We start from the raw sequence: 12,253 nt of genomic DNA, 5'->3' as shown, positions 1-12,253 counted from the left end.
TCAAAAGCTGCGTCAAAAACTAAACTGAATACCCTTTAAACCATGCTCGAATTGACCGCCGCTCCGACGCCCGCCCATTTCCCATTCGTGAATGTCATTTACCCTACAGTTCCATGCTCGTTCATCAGTTGTCTCCTGGCACCCTCTCGTCCCCCAGGCGAAGACACAGTCCCTTTCTACCATTCCCAACCATCTCGAAGACGCTACTGAACTTTTTTTTTCCTCCCGCCTCCTCTTCTCTTCTTCCCCGCCGCAGCACCCTCCCCAGCACCACCCCCTTCCTCATCCGTCCCACTAGCCTCCCCCTTATGAGTAGCCCTCCCACTCTGACTCGCACCGCCTTTCTTCTCATCCGCCTCAACCTTGCCCACGATATCCCTCAGAAAATCCCACTGGTCATCCGACTCCACAACCTGCTTCAGCATCTGCGCCGACACGCGCTTCGAGTTGCGCTGCCGCGCCACCTCGGCGCTCTTCGTCACCAGCGCCACCATGAACAACTCCAGCGCCTTGCCAACAGCAATCGGAGTCTGCTGGGCGACCTTACCCACTTCCTCGTCCGCTTGCATGATGCGCTTGATCCGCGCCGTCGGGAACTTGGTCTTGACCGGCGACGGCTCGATCGTGTTCGTGCTGGCGACACCTCCTTCTCCTGTGGCTGATTCTTGTTGGTGCGACTCCGGCGCGTCTTCAGAGGCCGCCCGCGCGGCTACGACGGCCGCCGCGGCTGCCGCTGCCGCTCTTCTTGGGGGCATCGCGTCGGGATGGTTTGTGGCGGGGAATTGTTGGTCTCGGGAAAGTTCTGCTGCTGTGGCAGCGGCAGCGCTGGGGTAATCGTAGGGCTGGCGCACGTGCACGTGGGCAGCAGTGAGGTGGCTTGTAGAGAACTGCTGAGAGGGAGAGCACTGGTACTGAGCACTGTAGAATTGCTGTTGCTGTTGCTGTTGCTGTTGCTGCTGCTGCTGCAGCTGCTGCGGCTGCGATGGCGGAGCCTGTGCTCCCGTGTAACCGGTACCACTCGTTGAATATCCGGTGGTGGGATAGCTAGCTGCACGAGGGGGGTAGTGTTCGGCCTGCGCGGCTGATGGATGTCCTACACCGACATTAGGTCCCGGTGATTGGCTGGTAATTGGGTACTCTGTAGGGCGTCGGTGTGCGAAGCTATGTGGCGGTGCTGGGATTTGGTAGCGCTGCTGGTTTGGATGAGAGCTTGAAGAATACGGATACTGCAGATGCGAAAAGTCTGGTTTGGATTGCTGTGGTAAAAACAATTGCTGGGTCTCTGTAGGATCCACCTGAGGTGTGGGGCCCGCAGAGTAAAAGGACGACAGGTCCGGGCTCTTGGGCGCATAGGCATCGTCACCGGGCATGCCTTGGACTTTTCGAACGTGTTAAACTAAACGAAACAAACCAGACGCTGTAATCCTGAGGTGGAGAGCACGACAGTCTCACAACAAACCCCAGTTGTGATAGGTCACTTGGTCTAAACAGTTCTGGTGGGGCACAGATGTCGTCGAGGCAAAACTGGACCCGACAGTCCGTCGTGACACAAAGTTTGAGGCGGGGTGGTTGGAGCTACAAGTACTTCTTACTGCAGCCAGGGTAGCAGTGCTTTACTAAGGCCACAGCTGCTGTGGCTGTTCAGGACGGGAGTTTCCCGTCATCAGAACTCGGAGGCGAATGGCGGGGAAAGTTCCGAGGTGGGGCACAGAGGGAAGATGGCACCGGAGACGGAAATGTGACCGCCGGTGGCTCTGGCAATTGACAAGGATATATGGGATGGCAGGCAACGGCGACGTGATGTCAACATAACGCTCATACTATCTGGTACATCAGCTCTGTGATAGCATCACAGTGTAAATGAGATAGTCAAGAATAATCATGCTATGGGGCTGCTTTACACCATGGAAAGCGTGTGAATTTGTGACACTGAATGTTGTGCAGGCTGCAAGTGCGAAGGGCATAGGACGCGCTTTCACCCGTCCTTTCACCATCACGGTGTAGGTCATTACTCAATTAGGTAAAGTGGGTCACCTGCAATCCCCATCACAAATCAACTGGCAATGACTTTGCAGTTCCTCCGGATTTCCAACCTTCACATCCGATACCCGACTGTCCTACTCTCGCACACGGCACTCGAAGGAAACGCATTCTCGCAAAGGTACACTTCTCCCGCACAACCCCAAGGTATCTACAAATAGACCACCGTCCATGATGACCTGCAAGAGCATATGAGAAAAAAGCCAGAGACCAGAACTCAGCCTGGAGTGAAACCGAGCTCACGCTCTGGGGTCATCCACGCTCCAATGTCGATGAAGGCATAAATTACTTGATCTAATCTGAGGACACAACTAGCCAAATATACATATGTTTCGGAACCCCAACCTTTCGAAAACAAGTGTCTAATCTCTCTTGCCCAGGTCACCTTGCCCGTCGACCCAGTCGCCGCCACGGTTATAGGAAACGAAGAATGCGGCAACGGACCATCTGTACCGCCAACAAGCTCGGATCGGCGTCCCAACAATGACACCAACTTTTCTGAGACGGCGACGAAACCCTCGCTATCAGGAACCTGCATCGCTCCATATTCATTGTGATGGGATTTACCTCGACAATTACGCATCTCCACCTCGAAAGGACGCTTCAGCAGCTGGGCGGGACCGATGAATCTGTCATCGAAATCCTGCGGCCGCGAAGTCGCTTCTGCAGTATCCTGTTGCTGTGTCAAGACAAGGTCGCCAGAAAACGAAATCAAGTCAGCAAGTGCAGTCTTTCGAGATGCACGGTATCTCTCTGTGCTTTTACTTGCCACCTCCCAGGTGCAACCACCCACAGAGATTACACCTACCCCTGTGGTGAGTGAGTGTTCGACTCTTCTTCCCTGTTCTCCGCTTCGGAGGAAGCATGATGTGTTAGAACAGGAGAGGCTGCCCCTAATCATCCTGGCCGTGAAGTTCAGGTCCACTTCACACTTGAGTTTTTCAAACCCAAGCGTCGAAAAAGGCATCGACCAAGACAGTAGAGCAACGCTGAAGCTGAGTTTTCAGCTGCCTTGACGTGACACCAGACTGCAAGGGCGGGATCCCCCTTGAATGCGCCGTTATCAGACTTTATTTTCATTCCTTCTCCAGCGCAGCAAGGTGTCTCCCAGAGCAGCGTACACAACCAGCCTTTCACCCTCCCTATGTATTCCTCGCCACCTTCAGAATTCTCTCTTCCATATCTTCAAACGCCCCAAGCACCTTCCCATACTTCTCAAACACACCCTCCTTATACCCATCATCCACCTTCTGGATCGCCCCCTCCTCCTTCCACCGCTTCCCAATCAGCTCATCAAACGTCTCGCCCGCGGCGCGCTCAAACGCCCACACGGCCTTGTACGCGCCGCCGAGGGCGCAGGCGTTGCCGCCGACATCGAGCTTGTACACACCCTCGGCGCCGCCCAGGACGTCGCCCATGATGCGCGCAATGGCCGGGTTCAGCGAGCCGCCACCGACGAGGTAGATGCGCCGCGGCTGGGCGGGCAGGCCCGAGGTGGGCGCCGCGGTGACGAGTTTCTGGCTGCGCAGGCGCATCGAGAGCGCCTGTGACTCTACAATGGCGCGCGCGTCCGTCTCGGCCGGCCACGGCTGCGCGGCTTCTTGAAGAGCGCTGCCGTCCGAGGCGTTGCAGGTGTAGCGCCAGGTGCCGGCGCGGATGTTGGGCACGATCTCCGGGAGGTAGAAGTACAGGCCGAGCTTGGCAGAGTCGGAATCGGACTTGATGTCGAGCGGCGGGGTGGCGAGGGCGTGCTTGTTGAAGGTCGCCCAGGCGTCGGAGCCGTCGGCGGACGACATGGGCAGCGCGTCGCGCACTTTCTCGCGGGCCAAGCCGCCGTTCTTGTAGCACAGCATGAACATGTACTGGCCGGGGGTTGTCGGGTGGTTGAAGAAGTGGTAGCTCGGGTCGGGCTTGTAGACGGGGGTGATCATAAGAAAGGTGGTGCTGGTGCCCAGGCTGACGATGGCGTCGAGCGGGCGGAGCGGGAGGGCGAGGATGGTGGCTGGGTTGTCGCCCGTGAACGGCGCGATATCGCAGTCGGGACTGAAGCCGTACTTGGTGGTGAAGTAGCTGCTGATGCGGCCCATGCTGCCGCCGCCGTCTAGCCTCACCTCGCCCAGTTTGCTACGCAGCTCCGCAACGCCGTCCTTCCCGGCTGTGAGTTCGAGGAGGGGCTCAGACCAGCTGTTGCCGGGAATGTCCCAGAGGTCCATGCCGCAGGCATCGCTGATGTCCATTGGGGCTACGGCGCCGAGGAAGAGCGAGGCGAGAAAGGACGAGACGAGCGAGATGCGAGATGTGGCGGCGTACATGTCGGGGAGCTTGCGCCGGAGGCGCATTATTTGCGGTCCGGTGAAGCGCTGTGGTTGTCAATTGTCATCGTCAGCCGCGTTCACTTCCCTGTCATCCCTGACTAGAACTACTGACATGATGCGCAGCGCTCCCGGTAACCTCGGCTAACCGTTCAGCCGATCCCAGCTTAGCGTCGAACTGGTCGCATTCCTGCTGGGTGCTGTGATCCTGCCAGTTGGGCGCATACGGGTGTGAGAAGGCGTCCTTCAGCTGGTCCACCAGCGCCTTGTCCGACTTCAGCCCGCCAAGAAGGGTCTCGGCCTGGCGGCCCCAGTACACGCTCCCGTGCTGCTGACAGGAGCCGCTGATGCCCCGGATCCGGTTCAGCGGGGTGTTCTTCTCGCGGAGCCGCTGCAGGACCAGGTCGACGGAATCGAGCCACAGGGCCACGGGCGCAAAGACCTCGCCTTCGTCTTCGTTGAGCAGCACGCCCTTCTTGATGCCGTACTTGGCGCCGAAGTCTTGGTCAAAGTCGACTTTGGCGTCGGACACGACTTGGAGGTCGGATTGGACGACGATGGCTGGGTGGATGTGGTGTCAGCTGGGCTTGGACTCGTCTCAAGTAGGAGGGGTCCTGTGAGTGGTTTTGTAGATTTGGCGCACCCTTGAGCTGTTGGGTTGAGAGGTCGAACCCCAAGTAGAGGGGTCCGTCACGCATGATGTACGGCCTTCGGGAAGGTTGCTTTGAGGGTGAAGAGATGGCGGGTGGTAAGTCGGGTATGATTCCAATACTGTAGTAGCCACGCGAATCCCAGTAGCGTTATGGTTCCCAAATCCAAGAACAGTACGAAATCGGATCAATTGGAAAAGCAAGACTTCAGAAAAGGAAGAAAGGAACGAGGGACCATCGTGTCCCTTCCGCCGGGCGTGGGGCAGGCTTCGTCATTATACCGAGCGCATTCAGGAACCCGACATGGCGGGGCACTTTGCCCCACGTCAAACGCTTGACAGCGAGCAGCCTCGTCTGAGAGCATTTAGCCTGATATCAGAGTGCGGTCTCGACCAATGCCGACTTGGCATCTTGCAAAGAAGGCTCCAGTCTGGCGGTACTCCACGATAGGCGCGCTTCTCGTGCTGCCTTTGCCGATGTCGCTCTTGGAAGTTGGCTTCGCAAAAAGAGTCAGGTGCATCCGTAACAATGGACAGTAGAAATCCTCAGATTCCACTCCTTCTCCTTTTCTTGGTCTCTTCTCTTTCATCAGTGAGTGTAAAGACATGTTGGAAATCCATTCGTGTTGAGACAGCCAGCTTAATACAGGCCGATAGATTATATGATCAAGGTGAAATGTTCAAACTTCAGATGGAAATGCAGCTGAGACGGACGCGGGAACCCTAACCCAGGGCTACCTACCGAAGCTACCCTTGTCCGAATCCTGCAGCATGACGGATGGCTAAGTGTGAATTGCCAGCTTGCAGTTGCTCTTCTGAGCCAACCTTGCCCATTTCACCGCCAATGATCTGATCAAGTTGGTTCAAAGGAACCGGACACCGAAACTGTCTGTTCCCCTCGACGGCGGCTTTATCCAACGACAGCGCCATGGACAAGCCAGGACCCCGCGCAACGACCTGAACAAAGTATGCGCGCTCCAGCAGAGTGGTCAAAGTATATCGCGCCGACGCTAGCGTTGCTGGGAGGACTCCACGCAGTCGGCGGCGTCCATGCATCCAGGTCCAGGGCCGAGCCCAGCACGGCCGCGGCAGAGGTGTGTGAGTTCAGAACTATCAACTACATCACCCACACCCTACCACAGCAATGCTTGCGCACGTCCTGGACGAGCCCGACGCCGACCGCCGGCCTCGACAACTCAACCGCCCAAGAGACCATCACGACTTCCGTCGCAACTACCACCGAGGGCCCCCGAGCACCCCAGGACAATGGCACGGCGCAGGAACAGGACACCCAGGAGGAGTTGGCCGCCAGTGCCTTCATGTCGTTTGAGGAGTGGAAAGAGATGATGCTGCGCAAGACGGGGCAGGATCCTGCCAACATCAAGGCCCACAAGCCGCGCGAGCACAGGGAGCGAGACCCCAACGTGAACAGTGGCGACGTCGACAGCTTTGGGGAGGAAGGAGAGATCTCGTTGGACTTTGACGCCCTCGCCGAGAAGGTCTCCGAGATAACCTCGTCCCCTGCTGACGGAGCCGCTCCCGAGACCAACAAGGAGGCCAAGGAGGAGCAGATTCTCTACGACGACGGCAAGACGCAGTATTACAGGAGCAAGGACGCTGGAAAGACCTGCAAGGAGAGATTCTCATACGCCTCCTTCGATGCGGGCGCCACTGTTCTCAAGACCAGCCCGGGCGCGAAGAACGCCAAAGCCATCTTGGTCGAGAACAAAGACTCCTACATGCTGCTGGAATGCCGCACCAAGAACAAGTTCGTCATTGTTGAGTTGAGCGACGACATCCTCGTCGACACCGTCGTCCTCGCCAACTTTGAGTTCTTCTCCAGCATGATCCGCAAGTTCAGGGTCAGCGTTAGCGACCGCTACCCTGTCAAGCTGGACAAATGGGTCGACCTCGGCACCTTCGAAGCTCGCAACTCGCGCGATATTCAGGCTTTCTTGATCGAGCATCCCCAGATCTATACCAAGTATATCCGCATCGAGTTTCTGAGTCACTGGGGGAATGAGTTTTACTGCCCGGTGTCATTGTTACGTGTCCATGGCACCCGCATGCTGGATACGTGGAAGGAACCAAGCCACGACGACGAGCCTGAGCAGATCCAGGTTTCAGATCATGGACCGGCAACGGACACCGAGCAGGTACAGGAATCTGCCGGCAGCGACAATTCGTCAAAGACTGCGAAGGAGGAGACGGCGTTCCCGACCGCCACAGAGATGGGTCTCACCCCATGGTACCCAATTCTGCAGAGTAACTTCTCGTTCGAATCATGCGAGTTGCGCTCGCCGACAACGGCTGAGCCCACTCCTGTCGACTCCGGTTCAAGCAGTCCCCCCGAGGCCCCTGCTGGCGGTCCTGATTCGGTGACGCCGCGTCCATCTGCCGCTTCCGAAGCCGAACCAGGTCCACAGTCAAACAGTTCCCTTTCTGAGCCTGCCTCTCCTGAGGCGTCAGTCTCCCAAGGGCAGTCAACCAGTACAACCCCGTCTAGCGTCTCTTCAGTGTCACCGCAAACTGGTAACAACGGCGCGGCAAGTAATCAAAGCCAGAAACAGCCTGATGGACGAGCGGACACGGCAAATACGTCGTCGTCCGCCGCCACCACCACCTCCTCGTCCTCCCGCAATAAGACCAGCACTGTCTCCTCCGCCTCTGCCTCCCCCACCGTGCAAGAATCATTCTTCAAGACAATATCCAAGCGTCTCCAGAATCTCGAATCCAATACCTCTCTCTCCCTGCAGTACATTGAAGAACAGTCGCGGTTTCTGCAAGACGTCCTGCTCAAAATTGAGCGCAAGCAGATAACACGCGTCGACGCCTTCCTCGACAGTCTCAACAGGACAGTTCTCTCTGAGCTGCGCAGCGTGCGCACGCAGTACGATCAAATCTGGCAGAGCACTGTGCTCGCGCTCGAGACACAGCGCGAGCAATCCCAGCGCGAGATTGTCGCCCTCACCTCGCGCCTCAACATCCTCGCCGACGAAGTCGTCTTTCAAAAGCGCATGGCCATCCTCCAGAGCATCCTCCTCCTGTCCTGCCTTATCCTCGTCATCTTCAGCCGCGGCGGCCTCGCCGCATTTGACAGCGCCTCCTTTCCGGCCTTTCCCCAACCATCATCAAACTCCCCTCCTTTCTACCGCCGCCACGGCTATGCCTACGGTCCGGTCCGATCCGATTCCATATCAGCCATATCGATGCCCGACTCATCGCCTCCTGACGCCCAAGCAGCCACCGACACTGCCAGCAGTACCACCCTCGCCGCCTCAGCCCTCCCGCGACACCTTTATCCATCCTCAACCTCCTCTTCCTTCAAAGACAAGACCCTCCCCTTAACCCCGCCGTCTGAGTACAGCCGCGAGAGCACGCCAGTAAGGACGCACCTGCACCTCCACCGCAGTCCTGAGCCACCATCATCCTCCTCCTTTTGCGGAGAGCGAGACGACAGCAACGGCAGACCGGACACCGATACGCCACCCCGCAGACTCCACACCCAACACCACCACCATCACCGGAATCACACATTACCAGCAGAATCAGTGGCAGGTCCAGGAGTAGGTGAAATCCAACAACTAGAACAACAACGAAGCACAGTCGCAGACGCAGAAATATCTTCCATAGAAATTAATTCCGGGGTTTGTACCGGCAGTCTTGCTGAGGCAAGTACCGCACCACGAGGGAAGGAAGAGGAAGAGCAAGAACTTGAAGGAAGCAAAACACCCCTGGCCAGGACAAGATCAACTCTGTCGCAGGTCGGCGAGCTTAGGAAGCCGCTTCCGGCACTGCCTGAAGATCCGAGCTGAGCACGGGCGGCACTTTTATATGTGTGTATGTGTAATCATGAATGAATGACAAGAGCGTCTTAGCGTATGCCAAACTCAAGTGAAAGCTGACCCTTTTATTTCTGGATGTCAACACGTCCCAATGTATGGTCTCGGTTCAGAGGTCTACCTATCAAGACCGAAACATGACCACGCAAGATCATATAACGTTAACCCACATCAAACACAGGAAGACGCCGCATGAGAAATTAACGCTAAGTAAGAGGCCAAAGCGAGCTCCGGAATCCTAACCATGCGCGTTAACATCCGGGTCATAGTCAGCCCATCTGCCTGTTCCAAAATAAGGCGCTGTGGTATGGGACGACCTTTCCTAGACTACCACCAAGAGCTTCAAGAAACCCTTCGGCATAGTCCAATCCCCGTGTCGTCCCGTTCCTTCACCTGCCCGTGTCCCTTTCCCCTGCGCCTCTCATTTCTGCATACTCCTCTCCCTTCTTTTTGTTTCCCATCGTACAAATCAAGCTAAGGTAGCGCTGCCATAGGATGAACCCCTCCGTTCCCACCCAATATTTGGATGTATCTGCCAAGAAGGTGCATCGCGAATTACGGCAAGGGAATGGCAATACAAATGGCTGGCGTACAAGCTTTGTCGACTTCTGAAAAATTGTCGACCTGTCAAAATAGCAAAGCAAACCAAGGCAGCGAGACTTCGTAGCAGCAAAGATTGCCGTCCCTCAATCTGTCATCGAGGTCGGGATTCATGTTCGGGGCTGTCACATTCCCTGAGGACTGAAGAGCCCATGCGACGCGCCGTAGTCGTACTCCTCAAGGGCGGCAAGCCTGGTTCCTCGGTCGTACTGGGAACGGCGGCGACGCTGTTCGTCGCGAAAGTGCTGGCCGGCGTTGGGCGTGAAGAGCCCTAGAAGCACGGAAAATCAGAAACGGGGCCTGATACGGACCGGAACCCTTTTCACTCACCGACGTGCTCAGCATTCTCACAGCTACGCTTCATCTTTGACTGGTTGTCGGGCTCTGGGAAAGGCTCCTCTTGGCCAGCCAAATCGGGTCTCGGTCCATTCAAGGTGTAGTAGAGCTGATAGGGTGAGCAAAAGTTAAACGTTGTGAATAGGTAACGCACCTTGGGCCGGTAGTGAGGCGCCTCCAACATGACGGAGCTGTTGCGGAACTTCTGGACGAGGCAGTCCTTGCCTTGAATTGCTGAGTCGAGTCAGCATGCGTTGCCCATTCCAGTCGACCAGGAGGACTTACTGGCATAGGAAATCTCCGCAACCTTATCGCTCTTGAAACAGTTCCAGCGTTGATTGCCCCGTGCATTGACAAACTGACGAAGAGTCAGATATTACGATACAGAGAATAGAGTGGAAGAAAGAGAAGTAGAGCTCGACATACGTCGATGATGTCCAACGGCTACTCAACTGTCAGCAGGGATACTCTCCAGAAACCTGGAACGAAAGCAACTTACATCCACAAAGTTGATAAACGCATAACCAACACTAGAGACGACATGTCAGTGGAGAGCAACAGGTCAAGAAAAGGGTGATACTCACTTGCAGTCATTCGCAAAATCGATGCGCAGGTACATGAAATCATACTTCCCCCAGCTCGACTCGTCGATAATGCGCTTGAGCATCGCTTGGTCCACCTTATTGGGAATGTTCCGCAACATGATCTGTGAAGGTGAGCAGCGTGAACTACAATCCAGCACAGCGATTCAGAGGGGAACGTACTGTGGTTCGCACATCAATGCCGTCCCGGATGCGGTTGACATCAACGTGATTGTGGTGACCGGCATTGTTGTAGTAAGGAGACCTGTGGACACGCATGGCGTTCTGTCGACGACTATCCAAGCGCCCATACGGCTGGATGCCTCTCGGGCTGGTGAAACCGCCATGCATTGCCATCGGTGTGGCAGGAGGGGTGGTGTTATACAACGGCGCCATGATGGGCATGCTTCCGGACATGGGGCTCATCGGCGGCATAGGGGCAACACCCTGGCCACGTGTCGGAGTCTGGTCAACGACGAATCGATTCGGTCCAGCAGGGGGGAGGCCGTGGCAGACAGCGGGATACATGGCATACTGCTGTGGAGCATGAAGTCCAGCTGGGGATTGAACGAGGCGGCTAGCCGAAATGCTGGCGTTGGCCTGCTGTGGGGTATCTGAGAGCCCCATTCCCTGGATGATATTGTTCCCGTTCAGGACGGAGCTGCGAGAGGCGTTGAACGAATGGCTGGGGCTCTCCCGCGATCGGTATGTTGCTGCAGTTCCGTCCGGGTGGAACAGATGACACATTGTCAAGAGCAGGTGGACGCCCTGTATGAAACACGATTAGAGAAAACCGAAGAACGAATATGCGAAGCAGCTTACGTTGAGCGTCACCCCGTTGAATCTATGAACAACCGCAATTGCAATGTCGCCGTCGGCAAACTCAGCCAAGGCCTGAAAAGTGTGGTCATTAAAATCGCTCATTCGCAGGAACGCGAATACCTCGCCTTGGGTCTCCAGAAAGGTTTGCACGACTGCCTCAACATGGGTACCGCCAAAGCCGATGCCTTGACTAATGGCCGTAATCTGGACCTTCCCGTCGCAGATTGGGTCGGCCTGAGCTGGCGAAGGACAAACCTGAACCGTATCAGCGCCACCTGTTATGGGCTTGCAAGAAGAGAGAGCCACATACCCTGTAGAATTGATCTGGGGCAATGTACTCTGCACACCATTCGGGAGAACCGAGTTGAATGTTGTCGTGAATATTGCGGGCGTCCCGAACATTCGAGAGATGAAGCCAGATCTTGCCTTCTGTCGACACCGCGTTGCGTTTGCCCTGGCATGGCGATCCGAGACGCTCCAACTTCTGTGCCCAATTATCAGCGACGCAATCAACAAGTAAGTGACTGAAGTTGTGAGCAATGGTAGCCTTACCGCAAGGTAGTCCCCAACATCCGCGATACTGACAGGCTGGGATGCTGAGTAGACCACCAAGCAACGAGAGATTCCCAGCTCGTGGCTGAATTTGGCGGTGGCCTGGGGAGTGAAAAGCTGGCGGTTCACTCCTAGACCGGCAGCATTCATACCAGGCGGCACGTTCAAGGAGCCATGGGCCACAACCGGGACGGAGACCGGCCGAAAGGCTGAGGCGGTCGGCGATAATCTCTGTTCGCCCCTGGGGACAGTCGTGATTGAGACGAAGGGATCCTTTTCTGCAGCAGCCGACAGAATGCCAAAGGTCTCGGGGGGATTGATATTATGCTGGACGGGATGGTCAGGAGGGCCATTGAGGCTACGGGCAGTCGCCAGCTTGTTAGATCTGGCTGAACTGTCTTCGGGCGAGAAGACAGTGAGCTTGGTCTCCGGTGTGCCGTCATGTTTGCACGAGTCTGCGCCGCCACTCGATGAATGGGGAGAAGACGGGTTGAAGGTGGCATCCCGCACTTGCGCCAT

At 56.4% G+C, this 12,253-nt stretch overlaps 5 protein-coding genes across 5 annotated transcripts; 1 reads left to right on the top strand and 4 right to left on the bottom strand.

Moving 5' to 3' along the window:
• Window positions 1–31: 31 nt before the first annotated feature.
• On the bottom strand, window positions 32–1,554 carry N657DRAFT_646012 (uncharacterized protein). The gene has a single exon (XM_062793048.1). It carries the CDS (start codon window positions 1,368–1,370, stop codon window positions 204–206), a length of 1,167 nt encoding a protein of 388 aa, XP_062647031.1. The 5' UTR covers window positions 1,371–1,554; the 3' UTR covers window positions 32–203.
• Window positions 1,555–2,038: 484 nt separating this feature from the next.
• N657DRAFT_453928 (uncharacterized protein) lies at window positions 2,039–3,094 on the bottom strand. Its single transcript, XM_062787460.1, has 2 exons — window positions 2,608–3,094; window positions 2,039–2,538 (listed from the first exon to the last, which is right to left on the bottom strand). The coding sequence occupies exons 1-2, from the start codon at window positions 3,005–3,007 to the stop codon at window positions 2,258–2,260; spliced, it is 681 nt and encodes a 226-aa protein (XP_062647030.1). The 5' UTR covers window positions 3,008–3,094; the 3' UTR covers window positions 2,039–2,257.
• Window positions 3,095–3,182: 88 nt separating this feature from the next.
• Window positions 3,183–5,050, bottom strand: N657DRAFT_573705 (xylulose kinase-like protein; the record flags this gene model as incomplete). Its single annotated transcript, XM_062788986.1, has 3 exons — window positions 3,183–4,400; window positions 4,468–4,913; window positions 4,996–5,050. The coding sequence occupies 3 exons, from the start codon at window positions 5,048–5,050 to the stop codon at window positions 3,183–3,185; spliced, it is 1,719 nt and encodes a 572-aa protein (XP_062647029.1).
• A 691-nt stretch (window positions 5,051–5,741) lies between these two features.
• N657DRAFT_646009 (uncharacterized protein) lies at window positions 5,742–8,864 on the top strand. Its single transcript, XM_062793047.1, has one exon. The coding sequence runs from the start codon at window positions 5,970–5,972 to the stop codon at window positions 8,814–8,816; it is 2,847 nt and encodes a 948-aa protein (XP_062647028.1). The 5' UTR covers window positions 5,742–5,969; the 3' UTR covers window positions 8,817–8,864.
• Window positions 8,865–9,568: 704 nt separating this feature from the next.
• N657DRAFT_681376 (uncharacterized protein) lies at window positions 9,569–12,253 on the bottom strand (the record flags this gene model as incomplete). The annotated part of the gene is made up of 11 exons (XM_062796376.1): window positions 9,569–9,714; window positions 9,774–9,888; window positions 9,934–10,013; window positions 10,065–10,137; window positions 10,206–10,223; window positions 10,279–10,309; window positions 10,364–10,485; window positions 10,544–11,128; window positions 11,183–11,437; window positions 11,493–11,666; window positions 11,735–12,253. The coding sequence occupies 11 exons, from the start codon at window positions 12,251–12,253 to the stop codon at window positions 9,569–9,571; spliced, it is 2,118 nt and encodes a 705-aa protein (XP_062647027.1).

This window comes from Parathielavia appendiculata, assembly GCF_033297405.1.
Source record: "Parathielavia appendiculata strain CBS 731.68 unplaced genomic scaffold N657scaffold_7, whole genome shotgun sequence".
NCBI classification, from domain to species: Eukaryota; Fungi; Ascomycota; class Sordariomycetes; order Sordariales; family Chaetomiaceae; genus Parathielavia; species Parathielavia appendiculata.
The sequence above is the reverse complement of the archived record's forward strand: the minus strand, read 5'-3'. Positions and strand labels throughout refer to the sequence as shown.

What these genes read in the sequence shown, in the direction of transcription:
- N657DRAFT_453928 (XM_062787460.1), bottom strand. Translation starts at nt 3,007, where the DNA reads ATGCCTTTTTCGACGCTTGGGTTTGAAAAACTCAAGTGTGAAGTGGAC. An exon ending in GGAGATGCGTAATTGTCGAG is followed by an intron (nt 2,539 to 2,607) that starts GTAAATCCCATC and finishes TCGCCGTCTCAG; the next exon opens with AAAAGTTGGTGTCATTGTTG.
- N657DRAFT_646009 (XM_062793047.1), top strand. Translation starts at nt 5,970, where the DNA reads ATGCGCGCTCCAGCAGAGTGGTCAAAGTATATCGCGCCGACGCTAGCG.
- N657DRAFT_646012 (XM_062793048.1), bottom strand. Translation starts at nt 1,370, where the DNA reads ATGCCCGGTGACGATGCCTATGCGCCCAAGAGCCCGGACCTGTCGTCC.